At 47.9% G+C, this 19,087-nt stretch overlaps 1 protein-coding gene across 1 annotated transcript in view; it reads left to right on the top strand.

Annotated features, from left to right (window-relative positions):
• LOC128726584 (zwei Ig domain protein zig-8) overlaps nucleotides 1–19,087 on the top strand; it is a 106,095-nt gene that overhangs the window by 74,997 nt on the left and 12,011 nt on the right. The window contains exons 5-6 of the mRNA XM_053820399.1: nucleotides 228–362; nucleotides 7,828–8,041. Of these exons, the coding sequence (XP_053676374.1) occupies nucleotides 228–362; nucleotides 7,828–8,041 (349 nt within the window). The remainder of the gene's footprint in view (nucleotides 1–227; nucleotides 363–7,827; nucleotides 8,042–19,087) is intronic.

Here is a 19,087-nt window from a genome sequence, read left to right as displayed (position 1 = left end):
GATCGGAGAAAAACAGCTTCTATGCTGTCCAGATAAAGGCATATAACTATTTCTTTAATTAGGAAAAATAGACGAGAGAACCAATTTGATAGGTTACTTAGCTGTTCGATAAATATTCATCGAAAAAAAAGCTATTTTTGTTCTCCACGACGTCAATGCAAATGCACCATCGAAACTCTCCATTAATCTATTATGCTTTTGTTTCACTTTCACCCTTTTTCCCACAGGTTTCGACACCAACCGGGATCATTTCGCATTTCGTGAACCTGCAAGTGGTCGTCCCGGAAGCGTTCATCCTCGGCTCCGGCGAGCTGCACGTGGATATGGGATCAACAATCAATTTAGTTTGCATAATTGAGAAGGTAGGTTCCATGCGCGCGCGCGCGCTTTGCGCCTTCGTTAATTCATGAAGCGTCGCATTCGGTACCGTGTGCGGGTTGCTTTTCTGTACTTTCACCAAAAACCAACACGCAAACTGGTGCGGAATTCTACTAACTCTCGGGCGCGGGTTTGGCAAGAAAAAAAGTTTCAACCAAAAAAATCGCCTCGGAAATAGGATAACGTAGCATTAGCGATGGAGTGATAGCAGCAAAGAACAAATCATAAAATAACAACAGACTCACTCGCTAGCCCAATGACGGGAATTCCATTCGTAGCCTCCTCGGTCGGCCGAATTTCCCATCATCGACAAGGAACCTGGAGGGATATTGTTTCTGGACGCTTCGTCGAGTTACTTTACTCTCAACGTGCGCTTCTTCGTGTGCATTCTCCGCTACACGCTGCTCGGTGGTGCACCACCCACACCTCTGTGTGGGGCATTTTTCTTGTAGAACTATTTTAATAAGATTACCATCCAAAAAGCCGGCCCAGCGTTTGCTCGACACCGACCAGGGGCGAAGGCTTGACGCTCCGAAATTCCTGTGAAAACGTGAGAGTACTTACACGGGTTTCGGTAGCGCACTGAACAGCATCAGCAGCAGAAGCAGCAGCAGCAGCTTTGAGGCTCTAATCTACCGGCCCAGAGTACACCAACGGCACCGGCACGTCATGGCGCGAGATCGGCTTGGGTGCGGTTTAGTACCGTCCGTACACGACAACACCGGCCGGAAACGGGACCAAAGTGAAGTAGCGTGTTATTTCGAGCGCAATCTCAGCTCATCATTCCTTTGCCAAACGATACCGAAGTAGGTTTCGGACGGTCGATTTAAGCCTTTGCGCCAGCGCCCATCGAATGCCCATGCACTTCCGCACGTCCGCATTCCATTCGTTTCGCTACGAGATTATGGTTATTTTCGGCGGAATAGTTTTCGATCGACGTTGCATGAAATTAGTGCCCGGTCGGATGATGGCACCCACCGAATGGGTGTCGAAGGACGAAACGAAGACACACATAAAAAAAAAACCCGCCACTCGAGTTTTCGCTTCTCACGGAAGCGCACTGCCGGGCGAAGGTTTTAAAATTGCCATTTTTGGTACCCAACCCTAAATCCCAACCTCGTGTGGGCCACGTTGTCCTTGTGGCGCCACCCTGTCCGAGCAGGGTGAACAGCTTCCTTCGCGTCCTTCGAAAGGATGTGTGGGATGATTTTTCATCCCCGATAGGGCTATTATGGCGAATGAAAAACGCAGCTCCCGGGGGTGAAATATGGATTCCCAGCTGTACCTCGGCTTGCCGAAGAAACGCCATTATTGACTGCCTCGATCTCTCATCGGAAAGCTCTGGGGTTTTTTTTTCTTCTTCATCGCAATCACCACTTACTTCGGTCGCTAGCTGTGGTGCCACAGCGTTGCACAGCGTGTTAACGCCCTCTTCGATAGATAAGCGCACAGACATCGCCTCGGTGGCAGGATCCCTTTGGTCCTGGTGCTTACCACGCTCGGTTTACAGGAAGGTCGATAAAACGTACAATAAGGTGAAACTGCGCGAAATCTTTCGTCGGTTCATGTTGTCTCTCATTTTCACGCTCTTTCGCGCTCTTTTCGAGCACAGCCCCTTAACGAAGGTGTCGAAGTTTCGCCATTGTGGAAGCTGTCTTCACCGTTGCTCTAACTCTCTCCTTAAACCGACACCCGCTGGTCTACTCGATGGTTTTCGAAAGGAAACAATGAGCTGAAATCGATTGAGCAAAACAAAAAAAAAGGAGTAAAAGACACCCGAATGCCCTCGACAGTCCACTTCCGGTCCGGTTGTTCATTATTGTGCAGTGAATTGAGTGATAAAAGCGATAATTGATGATTCCGAGCTCCGAAAGCTCCTGCCTGTGCGGCAAATGGCTATCGATCGCGTGCGGATTTTGAACGGTCAGCTCACTCATGCTCGAATGCTCGGATATTTATTACCAGTTCATCGAGCGGGCAAATCGGTCGAATATTAAGCTTTCTTCGACGATTTTCACCCACCCTTGGGTACGCTGGGGTTTTTGTTTCTCTCGTGGTTCTGGGACCACTCAAGCGTTAAAGGGTGCGCCATCTTCGCTTTCGGAAGAAACGGATTATTATTTGGGTTCGGTTCGTTCGAACGACGAACGCGCAGGAACGCCACCCAGCAACGTTCGTGGTAGGGATTTTTCCCACTCGCTTCCAGAGAAGGATTCCATTTGTGCTGCTTCGTTGCCGTGTGCTCATCGATGTGAACGTTTCTCCTGCCGAAAGATGCGCTCTGTTTCACCAGCAAGCTTGATGTAAAATATTTAATGCTTGTACAATTAATCTTATTTGTGCGCCAATACCTAATCCGATTACGGAGATGCTTGCAGCGCGTGTTTTTACCAGCGTGGAGATAAAGTTTGCATTGTAACTAACAAGCCGTAACGTTGTGCAAAAGGATTTGCATGCACGGTTGTGCGATCCATTAAAAGATGGATGGTACCGGCATCGGAAGCATGATTAACAATTCATTGACACATTGCCCCGAAGGTGGAGTGTCAAACCGTTGTTCTCTTTTTTATCTCTTCATCACACCATCTCGTACGGCACGGGAAGGCCCATTTTCCGACTCCCGTTATCGGTAGTGTCCTTTTTCTTCTCGGAAAATCAATCAATCCGTGCTTTCTTGCACCCCATCTGCCACGTTGCTAATCTTCCGTACAGCTCGAAACGTAGCTTTCTTTCGTTGTCGCAATTTATACTGCTGTTGTAAAAGTCTCCCACGTGAAGGTGTTGCTTCCGGCACGTTACCATTCCGTAATGAAGCATGTAAACCAATCTGTTCCAATCACGGTACAAACATGCTAGGATGGGGAATGCCTGAAAAGATAACAGCGCTCCATATCGGCAGTCGGGTTTTGGGTGTCGTCTTATCGCTGCGTGGGAGGAAAGGAAAAAAATTAGCCCAACTGGAAGGTCTGGCCGGTGCTAGCGAGGATCGCAACAAAAAAAAATGCTAGCAACGAAGAATTCTAGCATACAACGCGCAGCAACGCATTTCTGATCAAAATTTATCGCCCACCAAATTACGCTTATCGCATCGATGCCGGCCGGTGGCTGGACAGCAGTTCCGCAAAACCTAGCGTTTCGTGTTCGCCATTTTGTGCGACTAACCGATTTTCTGCCCAATCAACTTTTCGCCTTCCCCAGCTAGGGCTTGTGACTGGTGCGATTGTTCGGCGGTACAGGGAGACGGCAACAATCAAGAATCAAGAGCCGCCTGGCAGAAGGAGGATGGAAGCAGCAAAAAAAAAAAAGGTTCGCTTCCTTAAGCAGCTTTTCGCGCAGTGCCGGGTGATGGTATCGCCACGTGCGCTCTGCCACCGTCCGGCTTGAGTGGAACCATTAACAAGCGCACCCAATCGATAAGAACAAATTGTCGAAGGCTCAAGCTAAATCCTGCGGCTGTGCGTGCCATCTCGAGCGTGCGAGAATAAAACCACATCACTGCATCGAGGATTTGCTCGCTAAATTGTGATCCTTTTTGGCAAAGAAAAAAGGATCCCCCACCCGAGGGGTTTACCCAACGACGTGTCACCGTGTGACGGTGCTAATAACGCTTAAGTAATACCGGGGGGGTAGTGTGTTGAGCACAGCGAACAAAAAAAAAACCCCCACAAAGTTCCTCTTTAATTGCCAACCATCCCAAAGTGGCACTTTCGATTGAAAATATGCGCCACCAAAGTGCTCCCTCCATCGGTAACCCATTATGGGGAGCAGGTGGGATCGTTCTTGTTCTTGTCTCTTGTTTTTCTTCGCGTTTCAATTTAAAATTTCTCCCATGTTAGCGAACGCGAGGGTGAACGTAATCTACCGGTGGGGCCTAATTGGGTGTTGCCGATGAAATTGATGGCCCCGTGGCGAACGACAAACGAACGGTCAAACTTTCCAGACGGCTGCCGTTTCTCGGTGGATCGATTTGCAAACCCATCGATGCCCAAATTGTCTTACTTTTCGTGGCAAAGCACCCACCGCCCAACCCAAAACCTTAACGGCAAATGAATCGCAATCATCGGTTTTGGTTATTTTTCCCTCGTTTTCCACCCATGCGATCGAGTAGAGCGCCCGAAGGGGCGAAGTGCATTCCCCGCTTCACGGTAAGCTTTTTTAATTCCATATTAACGGAGCGGTGCAAACGAGAATATCTCTCCGGTTTTTTTTTTTCGTTGGTCTCTTTTTATATTTTCACACTCGTACACTCGGTCGTTGTGGATCGGCGAATCAATCGAACGGCTGCGAGGTCTGGCCGAACATTGGCACTGGTTGCGGCACCGCCCGCTGCTTTGGCCCGAGTCTGCAAGAACTTACGCAAAAGGGTCTCATGAAATCCGCTAGAAAAGGGCGCAGGCGAGAAAAAAAAAGATTACACAGAGAAACCAACAATTCATAAAACCCAAACGCTGCAAAACCATGATTTCGTAATGGTTGCGAACCGGTCAAAGGGATTTCAGCTTTTGCCAATGATATTTTCAAGCTCCTTTTCATCGCTTCGTTTGTTTGATTTTTTTCCCTTCTGCCACGCGAAAAAAATCGCTTTTGTTTGACTCTCTTTCACCGCTTTGTTCTCGGTTTTAATTTTACGGTCTTGTTCTTAATATGTGTTTTTTTGTGTTTCATGTAAAAATCAAAGCAAATTTTTCAAAGTAAACCAAGCATACATTTACTTTTTTTTAGAGTTTACAGCTCGGTACACGTGCAGGGGGGGCAGCGGTTTTTTTTTTGTGCTTAAAAATATGATTGCTTCTGATGTTCTGATAAAGCGTATTATGAAATTGCACAAACGCCAGTATCGATTACTGCGAAGTTACATTAGCTTTTTTTTTGCAGCCTATGCAAAGTACGTTGCCTTCACATCTTTCAGCACTCAAGAGTATGTATTAAATGATTTTTCGGCCAATGAAAAGCTTCTACCATGAAAAGCGACGGGCTTTGGTCTGCCTTAAAAGCAATGCATTTTACAACGTTGGCATACAAAAAAAACCCCACCCGTGAGTACGGGTAATACCAAAAAGCACAAGTGAGTGCACTGCCGTCGGAGCGGTCAGAAGATTGAATTTTAATTAAATGTATCGCTGGTTTCGTTTTGCTCGTTTGTTCACATTATCTCATACCCGCTTCCGATGTAGCCTCGGGAATTTGGTATTCATGGAATATGGTTTATTTTGCTCCTTTGGTTTAAATTTTCTTTATTTGAATGGGGAGTAGAAAATGCTTCATTGGTCAATTTGAGCAGGCAGTCGGTGTGAAATTTAATTTGATTGAGCTCATGCAGCCGGGTTTCGGTGAAGCTTTCTAGCTCCAGAATACAGTTATGAACAAAAGCTCCTTACTATACCTGCTGTTCTTCTAATAACGTATACTTGATATTCAAGCTAAAGATTTGAACACTCTTACTTCTGTAGCGTTGTAGTATTCTGCTACAACTCAACTCCAATATGGTGCTCCTGCGGATACATACGCTACAGTATGGTTTTTCACAAAAAAATTTCACCGTCAAAGTGTCAAGCTTGAACTTGTAGCTTGAACTTGTCTAATCAATTTAGCCACACTCTTTGTCAAAACGTGAGACGAAAGCAGCCGAACAAAAAATCACATTCCTTCGCACTCAACCAGCACGGAAACGTTTTCTTAACTAGCAATTACGCTGTAAATCGACGAGCAATGTCGGTTGCAAACCATTTCGGTCGTGCTATTACCGCACACCCGAAACCAGCGAAAGGGTAACGGACTGCGAGCGGAAATTTAAAGCAAGAAAATATAACCGGTACACAAACTGCACATTCTGCGCTTTGTCAGGCGAAAACGGCCATCTAACCAACGACCATTGTTTCCAATAGCGGTTTTCCCATGGCTTGTCTGCGATTGAAATAACAACAAAATGGCGAGCGGGAATGCCGTTTCAAGTCCAATTCAAGTTCAACTAGAAACCAGGCAGCAACAACAAAAAAAAAAAACGAGCTGGTCAAAAGCGCTACCGAATTCCAATTACGCTTAATGTTCGCTGGTCGTTATGGAAATGGGGTTTTGGCTTCGAAATTCCCTCGATCGGCGCTTTAGTTCTTGGTTTTCTTTTGAGCTAGCTGTTCTTTGCCTTTTTTTTTTCTTTTAAACCGTTGTATTCCCTCCCACGCGCTTGCGGGTAAAATTGAAACAATCATCCTAACTAAGGAATCCTGGGCCCGATGAATCGATCGCCGGATCTTGCCACGGTGCGCGCGATCCGGGAATGCGGATGCGAATGGAATGAACAACTCGAGCACCACGCCACAAGCACACGTTCGGGAAGCTAACCTCGCGGCTGGTGCGCTAACCGAAGGCGTTCAATTCAATCGCCCGTCCCTTCGGGAGCCCATCCTGACGAGCGCCACCGCGCTCCAGGACGCACGGGGCAGGCAAATAAGCGCGGACCTGGCGGCACAAACGCCGCACAAACCCCCAGGAGCCCGATCCTGATGTGAAAACTTCAAATTGAAAGAGTTAAACGCTAGCGCTTCATGTGGTTGTGCTCCATTATTTGTGCCATTTTGTGTCGTTTCATTCGTTTCGATCCCCCACGCTGCCTGGCTGGGTTGCGACCGGCCACCACCGAACTATGGCGTGGAAAATGAGGAAATTGATTTTCCATTCATGTATCCCACCCAGAAAACGCCGGGCAGGAAATTAAGCTTGGTTTCGTATTTCTTTTTTTTTTTGCTCGTTTCGTCGGCTTCCTTTCCATTCGCCAGCTCGCAAGGATCGCTCTAGCATGCCTGTTCCGGTCGTAATGCGTCCATTGTCTTGACGCGCTCGAGATGGGGGTAAAAACGCTCTCATCTGGTATGGTGAGCTTTTTTGCCGCATAATGAGGCAATGATTTCGTCGCGTCACGAAGAATTTTTAGGACGCTTGCCATTTTCCATTGCCACCCTTCGGTTTCTCGGGAGCATTATCAAACGTTGTACGTACGTGCTGCCTGCGTACAATGCGTTACTTTTATGCGTTATTATTATAGTGTACGGAATGGGATATTATTTTCCATCAAATTAACGGAAGGCTGCAAGCAAACACGCACATTCGCACCTTATGACGGTGAGCATTAGGTGTAATGTATGAAAAAATCGCCCTAAAATCAGGTGTGAAAAAGAGCAATGTGCACGCACTACGCTACACCGTGATTATTACGGTTCATTTTGGATCGACACGCTGGTCAGGCGTAATGGAAGCACCGTCAGGTTGGGCTCCTAAATTGATTGACCTTTCCATAAAACAATCTCCAAGCGGGAGATTGATGAAGCGCCCGAGCTGGACGGGTAACATCGAACCGCTTTCAGACCGGCAGCGAACGAGTGGCGCACCTTAAGAGCCCTCCAAGGAAATCAGCGATACTAATGCAGATGGATACTTCGGTTCGCTCGTTCGCAGAGTCCACAACCGCCCCAGTACGTGTACTGGCAGCGCAACGATCGGATGATCAACTACGACGACTCGAGGCGAGACATCAGCATCGAGACGACGCCCGGCCCGCGGACGCAGAGCCGTCTCATTATCCGCGAGCCGCAGATCAACGATTCGGGCAACTACACCTGCTCGGCCAGCAACACCGAACCCGCCAGCATATACGTGTTCGTGTCGAAAGGTAAGCCGATTTTTCGTTTCTTCACCCACCGGCCATGCTCAAACTCACGTCCTTTTTCTATCCCGATTTATGTGGGACGTTTTTGTTTCTACGCTTTCTTCGCTTGATGGATTGATAGATGAGTTATCCTTACTTAGCTCTCGCACCAGCGGTTGTTGTTTCGTTCGGAAGGTTGAGCTGCGAAAGCAAAACACCCTTAAAACCAACATCCGAACCGTGCTCGCGGGCTGGTTTAATCTTATCGCACGAATCTACCCGCCACTCGGTTAGGGCTAGATGACTCCATTTCACTTACAAACCAACCATTGCGCCACCTTCGCGTCGTGCGTTAGCGTATGCTTACCTTCCCCCAAGATCGGGTCGATCCTGCGCTTCCAAGGACACACTAAGGCCATCTTGGGTCGGACGGCTTTCGAGCACTACTTCTGTCCATCTTTGCCACCCGCCACTGTGCCTGCTTGATGAATGGACAAAGTTGTTGAAATTTATTAGGCCAACACCTTATCGCCTAATTACTATTCAGAGACTTAATTATGCCCGAAAGTTTGCCACAACCGGCGCACCACCAGACCCGTGCGACGATCCGGTGTGCCAGCTGATAGAGAAAGTTTTTCTCTTGGCCACCGCTGCCAGGCACCCCGTCAGCTGCCGGAGCCGATGCTGCTGGTTCACTGTTGGCTCGATGTACCGATGTGTACATCACTGCGCAACCGTTACTGGGCGGCAGTTGTAGTAGTTCGGGAGATTTTATCAGCAAATGGAACACATCCCACAGCCGGTTGAGTAGTTGACAGTTTTTTTTTTGGTGATCTAGGTTGCTCGAAATGATCCAAAGATGAGTTGCAATGACGCAGCTGGCAGCTGGACCAGCAGGGTGTTCAGTGTAATTAATTGTCTGTCTGCTACGGGATGGTGTTTAAATTAAAACACATTAGTTCAGCTCTTTACTAACTATTTTTTCATATGTCTTCGGTGTTTGATTGCCATCATGTGGAACCAAGGTTCAATTGTGGGTTTTTGGGCATGCAAAAATTAATTATTGCAATGTAAAAAGAAAAACTTCATACAAAATGTATCAAACTCCTTCTGCGAACTCTCGCCATCAGCAACGCATTAGGGGATCTCACGTAATCACACATACTGCGCCCGGAAAACAACTCTCATTTCCCATGATAAATCTATCTGACTTAGTGCCGAGCCACAAACCCCTCATCAACTAATCCCTCGTCCGATACCGAAACCGCCCGTAAACCACAACGCATAAGTGTTTCTTTTCGCTCACTCGCTCAAGGCACGCCACGTAGCACGAGCAACAACAACGACAAAAAAAACAAACGAACGAACGAAGCCCACTCAAGCGGAGCTTTAGCCAACTTTCGGATCTGCAATCGGAGGATTCGGGGTGAAATTAATTTTCCCGTCCAAGCTCCGCGAACTGGCATCCAGTGTGGTGGCTCATTTATCTCGTCCTTCGCATGATCGTTGCACAACCGAAGGGTGGCTTGGTGGCCGAGGTCAGCCATTCGTGCGTGCCATTCGTTCCTATCCTATTCGACCATCAATTCCGTCTGCCACACAACCGGAAACAAGTTGCAGGGCATAACTTTTCTCGTCACCAGCACACCAGAGAGGTGTGAAGCAAACGGCACGCAATCCCGCCGATGGTGGGACAGGATCGGCATGAACGGAACCGAAAATACAAACACTTCATCCAGTGGGTCTGTTGTGTTTTTTTTTGCTCTCCTTCCTAACGCACCCCTAGTTTCCCACCGGAAGGATCCAAGTTGAATGATTTAATCGAAGGGTGGCCTCCGATTGCTGGTGGTTGATTTCCCGGAGGCTCGGAAGGCCTGCACGCTTATCACCAGCCGTGGCTGTTAATTGAGTCATCGGGATCGTAGCCCCTCGGGCCAATCGATTAGGTAAATTATGAAAACCATTCCACTCTCTCTCTCTCTCTCTCTCTCTGGTGGGTGAAATTGAACCGCTGTTCGTGAGGGAGCGAGTAGGTGTATTAAAAGAGATTTGAGGGCCCGCACTGGTTGAAAAAAAGTTCGAATTGATTTGAATGGACACAGTGGAACGAGAGCGAGCGAACCAGGTGAAAGCTTATCGAAGGATGATATCATTAGGTTATGGGTCGAGGAATCAAAGATTACTCTTGTTCACGCACGTGGAAACAAGATGTGTGAACAGCAATGCATTCGAGCTAAAAGATGGATTGTATTGAAATACGAACGATCTCTGCGGTGTAAAGTTTCAGTGCTAAAGTAACATTAAAGTTAAAGCAACGGTGGCAATTGTCGATCCACCATTCTTTCTGTCGCAACTAAAAGTAGCTCTGAAAGTGCATTTGTAACCAGCACCAGCACAACCTGCGGCCATTGCCGAGAAGTAAGACCCAGCACCATGCACCCAAGCGCGAGTAACTTAAATGAGAACTTTATTCGAGCGCCTAGAGCACGAAGGATACAGACGAGGATGATCGGACCAGGCCCAGCGCGGACTAAAATCTTTCCCAGCAACGAAGCTGGTCAACTTTGGCGCACAGAAAACTGCGCGATTAAGAAACTCACTTCCCACGAGGGGCGGGCTGTTCGTTAGCCGGAAGTGAAAAAAAGAAATATTACACCATTAAAGCGCTAGAAGACCATGAAAAAAACAACAAGCAAAAAAAATCATCCTTAACGGGCGTTCGTTGCGCAAACGGAATGCTTCTGCGTAGGACAAACCCTTCTACCCGCTAGTAAACCTATTCGAGCGGTTGCAGCACGCAGTGGTAGGCGGAAAAAGTGCACATTCTTCGAATGACCTCCGGCGACGGGAGCACTTAGTTGGGCAGGAACATACAAAAAAAAGGTGGTTGGTGAGAAGAAAAAAAAACCACCCCACGATTGCATACATTTTAACGTACAACACACGATTGCCAACCCGACGGGCGAGAAAAACTCTCGAGCAACTGTCGCATTTCCAGTGCGCCTTGCACCCGGATGCACTCGGCGGCGAGCTGGGAACGAGAGCCCGCTGGCTAGGTTGGAATTTGTGAAACAAAAACAAAAAACAAACCAAGCGCGCGAAATAAAACGCACGATCCGGACGGATCGGCGAAAGTTTTCCAGCCCGGGCGGAAACGGGCGTCTGTAAATTGCATTAGAATACGCCGTCGGGGGGGGGGAATCTAGTTCGAACGAGTCTTTTTTTTTTGCTGTTTTCTCATACCAATCGCCCGTGCTGGTGCGTCCGGGAAAGGAAACTCGTTCCAACTCCATCATTTTCACGTCGGGAATTTTTTATTTCACTTCTTTTTTTTTTGTTATGCCCCCCAGCGGGCGTGAACGGGTGAGGAATTTCAGAGTTTTCCACCTCGCTGCTTCCACTCGCGCACAGATTGCACGATGATGACCATGTTAAGGACTCGTTGGCATTTAATTTCCACCCAAGTTCCACCCACCGTCCTGCTGTCACGGCCAGTTGAGAATGGAATTTAAGCTGCGTTTTCAAGCAGCGCCGATTTGGTAGTGCAAAAAACCCGGCTCAACCAAACGATCCGCCAGCGCCCGCCCAGTTTGAAAAACTTTTCATCGATACGCGAGCTCTAACGAGCAGCCTAATGGGGTGGCATTAACAAGAAATTATTAACATTCCGGCGCCCAAAAGTCCACCCACACCGCGCGGACGTTCGAATAATGAAGCCCTTTTTTCGTGAGCGTTGCGGAACCAAAACGGGTTTTGCGCGAGTGCGAAACAATTTTCGAATACCGCCAATATTTTAACACCCTTGTGACCATCCCCCGCGCTCACGGGGTGTGACTTTTTATTCGGGGCTTATTTGACGCACCCACCGCCTCATCCCCCCCCCCCCCCGCGTTACCGCCTAACCCAGGCGAGGCTGATCGTGTTTCGGGTTCACGGATGCTAATCCTCTCCCCTTGGACGGCTGCGTCGTTGATTAATCCCAAGGAAGTAAAATTCAATACCACCAGCAGGACAATGGTGCCGGGGGGCGACCAAAGCAGGAAGCGAAATGGAAGTGGGAGTGGGCGAAAATAAAAAAATATATAACTCATCGCCATGCAGCTGCCCGGAACGATCCCGAAATCGGAGCGCGGTATTTGAAAACTTTAACACAGCCATTTTGTGTGGGTGATTTTTTTTTTGGGTTTTTGCAATATCCACCACGAAGCAAGTGAAGACGGTGCGCCATATTGAGGCACGCTGATTGTCCGAACGCCACGTGGCCATTTGCGGAAGGTGGGTGGATGGGCGGAGGAGCCCTGCCCAACGAGGCGCCACTCAATAGACGAGGGTTGATTAAAACAGGTAGCCAGCCGGGACGTGGCAGACGAGGTAGCAACAAGTTTTAATTAAAACGAACATTCGTTCCGGATTAGGCGGAATGAAATTGACCACACCGCAGTTCAACCCTCCACCCCTTGTCAGTATCGGGGTCCTTGAGGTTCCCTCGCCTGTGGGTGGGAAATGGAAATGGGTTTCACCGAACAGGGCAGCACTGGACGGCGTCCCCATCCGTAGATTCAACCGTCCTAAATGGCGCTTACACGGCTGATCACGGGAACTTCCGGTTCATAAAAGCGTACTTACGCGCGCAAAGGTGCGGCAAATGACGTCGAAGCGATGGAGGTTCGCCGAAAGGGATAAGCTCCTTCATTAATGCCCTCCCACACACACCCACACACATACACTCGGGGTTGTGCATCATCGAATCCAACCGAATTCCATTAGACTGAAGAGAGCGAGAGACACAGAGGGATGAAAGAAGCAAAAAAAACCTTCCCGAAAGGATGAGGAAAACTGCCCTGAAGTGCACTCAGAACCCGAGTGGACGAGAGTATAACAGAAAAAAAAACATCAGGACATTTCTGCCTTGTCAGCACCAATCCGTTGCTACCTGGCTGAAATTTTGCCCCATTCTCCTTTTTTTTTGCCTTGCAATGAAAAATTGAAAACTCACTCGAAAGCTGAGTTCAATGGATCGCTGTGCCCGGTAATGGCGTCCGTTCGTTGAGAACTGCAACCGAATTAGCTTGCCTTGGAAAAGGGTGCTTTTAAAAAACATTTTGTGGAAAGTGGATTTTCTTCTTCATACCATTTCACCTGCACACCAGCGTTTTCGTTCGGCCGCTTCGCTTTGTTTGCCGCTCGCTTCCGACGGAAAGGGGTGATAAATTTCATTAGCCCCGAGCTTCAAGGATACATTTTGTCTAATTTGATATTCGGCTTCCAGCTACTCCCCCGGCGCGGCTTATCGGTTCATCTCACTCACGGTTGAACTTTCTAATCAGCTCGTGCCGCGGCCACGAGCGAAAGGTACCGACGCCTGGACGCGCCTTCCGGAGGGCATTAATTACTTTATTGAATTGCGAAATTTTCGCTAAGCACAATTATCGACTTTGGCGACGGTCCTTCCTGGACCGGTGAAAATAGAAACAAAAAAAAAAGTGAAGCGAGAAAACTCGCTCCTTCCTACCTTGGCTGCGGGGAGGCCATCGCGAAACATAACTGAGCACGATTAACGCAAATTGGAAAATAATACCGAAGTTGCGCCAAGCGTTCGCGTAGCGGCATGCTGCTTTATGGTGCCGGCCGTGGCTCGCCTACCGGCTTGTCCTTATCTTCGTTAGCTTAAATTGGATCCCGGTCCTGGATGGCTGGCGTACCTGCGAGCAAAGGCGTTTCTTTCGCTGTGTTTTTTTTTTTGGTTTTATTTTCACTCTCACCACCGTACGCCGCCCTAGTGGGCCGTGTTTGTCCGGTGGATAATTTCGCACACCGAGCTGCGACTGCAGTAAAACACGATTAGTGGTACCACCTCCTCGCGTGCAAGGTGGAAGTGGTATTTTTTCGATGCTTGAGCGCATGCCACTACCGTGATGCCGAGATAAGTCACAGACTGCTTGTTGGGGGAGGGGTGGGGCTTCCGGTTTCCGGTCGGAATCCGGCAAACCGTGCTTCGGAACGATCGCAGGATTCCCGCACTTTCGGCCGGCACTTTCGGAAATCGTATTTCGCAGCTTATGGCGCGTGGCGATCGGTATCGAAAATTTGCATCCATTTTGGAAGCTTGGAGCCCGAGCAGGTGGAGGATAATTTAAAAACGGGTCGCTTATTAGCGTCGTTAGTGAGGCCGAAAAGCTAACGATGGGACGAAACGATGGTTGTGCTTTGAATAAATTGAACGGGCAGTTCATTTTCCTTTCAAAGCACACCACCATAGATACAGTCCTAGGGCTGGATTCTGTATTCTAAATCGTGTTGATCTTCACTCAAATTAAATCTACACTATCTTAATACAATTCAGCTCAAGCTCATGGCGTTTTTCTTGAACACCACAAAATACTAAATAAAGCAAAAAAATATTGAAAATTGGATCGCTTTTTACCCATAGCTTCCCTCTTTCATAAATGCAAAACTGCTCATTCGGTAATGTGTCGGTATAAATGCATTTTCACATGGCGCATCCCAAACACCTGACTCGGCATTGTTGCCATGAATACGCAACGATCAAAGCCAACATCACTGCCTTTGCAATGCAGCTTAACGCTCTTGCAGCATCCGCAAACACACACTCTCACCGAAAACTGGTGCCCATTATCCAGTGCGTTTGCACGAGCGCCATCATCAAAATGTCAACATTTGCGCACGTTTCCATTAGAGCTCGGATGGTGTTCCAGCTCTCGCGCGCGTACCTCCCGGTGATTTCTGATGATAAAGAGATTTTCCGCCGGAACTACGCGTACATTCCGGCCGGGCTGATTCGAGATTTGTGCAGGATTCAATTATTGGTTCATCGCGCTGTCGTAAACAGATCATCATCGCATGATGTCACTACGAGGATGTGTGTGCTAACAACTCAAAATCCTTGCACACACACGGCCTTCCACGAATGACTCTAGAAAAATGGATATCAAAAGCCAACAGGCAGCAACAGGAGCGGTATCAATGCTGGAAAAGCGCCGTCATGGTCACCTTCCTCGCGGGAGGAAAAGGGATTTGAAAGTAAGCGGATTACCTTTCCATAAAACTACGTCATGATTGGCCGTTTGGGAGCTGCTGGCAAGCGGATTCGAAAATAGTAAGCTCAGTGTCACGACTAAGCAAGTGAGAGAGAGAGAGAGAGACAAAGAGAAAGTGAGGTTCCGAGAAAAATGAGAGACCAACATGGTTTTTTTTCCGTCGATCGTGTTGCTCGAAATAGAAACCATGCATGAATAGTTGCTGAAAAAAGCTTCACGGAAACCTTACATTGGCCTTATTGAAACCTGTTCTCCTAGCTAACGTAAAAAAAAAAGATCAATTTCTTCAAAGGCACTAAACGAGAGCAGTTCGTTCGTAAAAACACCACGTCGTCCAAATGTACACGATTTTATTATAAAACGTTCACACAGGCTCTCGATTGATTGAGTACGGCATAGGATGCATTGTTGTTAGCTTCTGTGTTGCCGTACGTGGAAAAATAGAGCATTACATTTTCGTTGAAGTCTACATCAACCTTGCTTGTCGTTATGTGAATTTCCCTAGCCAAAAGAAAAAGCTCTACCATACTCGTTCCCAATATAAAAAAAATGAAGTCGGCATAAATAAAGTTGTGTTATTTTTTGCAAAGATTAACACAGGTCGTACTATTTACTGTCCTGCTCGTTCGAAACGAAGCTCGAAGCAACGCAGAAACGAAGCTCCTATAATGAAAACAACCCCGCAAGCTGGTCGGTCCTTCGAGGCTGTAAACTTTTCCGAAACGAAACCGACCCTACGCGTCCGTTTTCCGTCCAGCGGGGACATGGCGTTGGACCGGAAATTCGCACAGGATACGGGCGAAAAAGCCCCGACAGCACCGAACTATGAAAGTAATAACAATAATGCATGAGCCGGTCAGGATGAAACTTTAAACATGACCAAAGTCAATATTGATTCTATCCCGAACCATCGCAGCCGGGGCCACCACAAATCCAGACCATGCCGAGGCTCCGGCCAATCTCGTGCGCCGACAGAACGGTGCAGGTGTACCGGAGGGTCTCCACTCTCTTGGCTTCACTTAAATCACCTTCCACGGCTGCCTGGACCGCCAAAGAAATCAGGAAGATAGCCCAAGGCTGAAGCAATTTTTTTTTCCATGCTCATCTAGGTCATGTCCGAGAGTAAAAGATCGTTCGTCGAGGCGTGGCGAACGAATAACGGAACAGAAGCACGGTGACGGGCGAAAGAAAGCTCCTTTAGAAGGATGCCGGCCCAACACCCACGGCAAAAAAAATAGGAACGTCTTCCCTCCACCCCATCGGATAATGTTTAACTTCTTGTGCAAACTTACAATTGAACTATCACGCAAGCTGCCAAACGAACGGAAATCACCGAACCGTCACCCGGGATCGTGCTCCACCCACGTCCGGGTGGCGTGCAACGAGTGCAAGTGCACCCGACAGCCGCGATGGTAAAGTTTTTCCGTGGCCGACCGGCCCACTTACCCCCCCACCAAAACGGCTGACATGCTCTCGGAAAGATCGCTGATTTTAAACTCGAGGGAAACCATCGTTTTTTACCTCCTTTCTGTGATGCTGTGTGTGTGTGTGTGTGACTTCCAGAAAGGATAATGCGATTGCACCTATCCGCTACGCCTTCGAGGCAGCCAATTTCCGTCGAACGCTGTTCGTCGATGAGCACCATTACAACATTGTCTTCTTTTTGTTGCTTTTCCCCGTAAACGGTAGGGAAACCGACGATAGGGGTTTTTGCTCAATTTTTTTGCTGGGTTTTTGTACATCGCACTAATTTGAGCTACACGAACGGTTTAGCTTTCTTTTACATTCTGCAATCCCGCTCATAGAACAGTGTTTATAATGTGAGATTGTAACCTCTGCTGCTGATAAAAGCTTCCCAGTGGCTGCATTATGCATACAGCAATGATCATTAATCATCCCGCGAATAGATCTATTATCGCGTTCTCGCACCCATCAGCGCTCGTTGTCGTGTATGAAATGTGTAAATACCACGCTTCTAAAGGCGACCTAGCTCGCACTCGCATGTCACGCGGGAATGCAAAATCGACATCAGGCGAATCGAGGCGCGATCGAGTGGCAAAAAATAGGTCATCGGCCCGGGGCACCATTGGCGGTGGTGAGGAATATTATGCACGGGGTAAAAAGCGTTAAAATTGCTGTAAATTTCGGCCACTGCAATATCGTGCGTCAGCGAGCGCATTACAAATTCATGCCGGAGATAGCATGCACCCGATGCTGACCCGGGACGAGCGAGCCGGCGAGCGCTGAATTATTTCTTGAATGGCGAATGAAAATGGTGCGAAAACTTTGGCGAATCACAATTGGCTCAAGGGATGGGAATGCAGCTGAAAGTAGGGAAAAACTTTCCGGTACGAGCGGTATGGCATAATATCGTGCCATTTTTTAGATTTCTCACCATTCTCAAACCAAACCCCATGGTGACTGCGAACAGGGAACGATATAATCGAACGCTGATGACGATTGAACAGACAGAGTTTTCTGCGCGGTAGCTTCTCGAGTGAACACTGTGAATGGATGGACCATTCACTGGGCGTAAAGAACGCTGACACATAAGAGCAATCTCTTGCGATTTGAAAGCTCAAATTGAATGGGTGCTTTTAGAGCGAAAATTTCGATTTCTTCAAATAAATCGACACCGTTCGATTCATTTCAGACTAATTCAATCAGAAACCATTACCATGTTGAAGTACATTTTTCTACATGCTCAATGTTTGCATGTCTCAGAAAATTTTAAATTCCCCTCAAAGTGTCCTTAAAATGATTCGAATTCGTTTTTAAAACGTTATCTTCCTTAGGACATAGTCCACACGCTTCGGAATTAATACACTCGCTCCTATCAATCCTCTCCAACCTGAGCTAAAAAAAAAATATAGCCTAAAACATCCCTTTTTGCCGAATGCAGGCTGAAAAAAATCCCCTCAAATCCAACAAATCGATCAATGGTCCAGATAAAAGGCCAATAGATCGAAAACAAACCAACACAGCGCCCGCCCACCGTGGCCACTCGCCATAAATCGGGATATACTCAATTTATGACCCGCACCCAAGTCTGCAGATCTCCCCACCCAACCAACCTACACCGCGTAGAAATGATTCACAGCACCCGGCGTAGCAATTATGGTCTCGACGCTCAGAATGACAAGCATTCGGCGGCGCACTGCAGCAAGTGGCAGTCTATAAAAATTAAACTTAGGAAATTAAATTTGATGGCTTTTCATCCTGCTCGGCCGCGCGTACCGAGCCAGCCATCCCGAATGCGTGCGGTATTTGTGCTGCCTCCTGGTTTCGTCCTTTCTATGTGTGTATGTGTGTGTGTGTGTGCAAATTGATTGAATTTTCGTCGAATAAAAAATCGCCACAGCAGCAGCAGCAGCATAAAGCGCCCATTCGCGACGCGTAGGGAAGAATATTTTTAGGGCGGATTGGGCTCTCTTTCTTTCACTCGCCGGGTGGATTTTTGCACAGCGTCATCTTCAAAATTGAGTCACTAAACGGGATGGTTCCGTCCCGCACCACAGCGTTGATCCTGCGCTCACATCACCCGCCCGATTGGCCACAGCCCGTGAACGGTTTCTCGTGCATCGGGAGGGGTGCTTTTCGGTTTGGAAAACATTTTACGGAGCACTAAAATTTTATTCACTTTCAAGCGATTCACCCGTACCACCGGTATCACCGGTTTCGGGGGGCTTACACCAGATTGACGCTCGCTAAGACGCGCAAATTGAAATTAAACAAAGTTGTGCCTTCAAATGGACGCTCAACGCTCGCGGGTACAAGCGTTAGAGGGTGAGTTTTTTATTGCCCCTCATCTCGCAGCGCGTGTTTGCGCACTGATTTCGGACACACTCCTACCGGATCGGGACGAGATAAACTATTTGCCTTTCGGTTTAGTGTCGCTCGTAATTTTGTGCAATTCAATTAATTGATTTGCATCACCAACGAACGCTTTCCAATCATCGTCTAAGCGCCACCCATTTGTCGGTGCGGCTTTTGTGTACCCCTTTTTCGGTGA

Source organism: Anopheles nili, chromosome 3, assembly GCF_943737925.1.
Source record: "Anopheles nili chromosome 3, idAnoNiliSN_F5_01, whole genome shotgun sequence".
Taxonomy (NCBI): domain Eukaryota; kingdom Metazoa; phylum Arthropoda; class Insecta; order Diptera; family Culicidae; genus Anopheles; species Anopheles nili.
The sequence above is the reverse complement of the archived record's forward strand: the minus strand, read 5'-3'. Positions and strand labels throughout refer to the sequence as shown.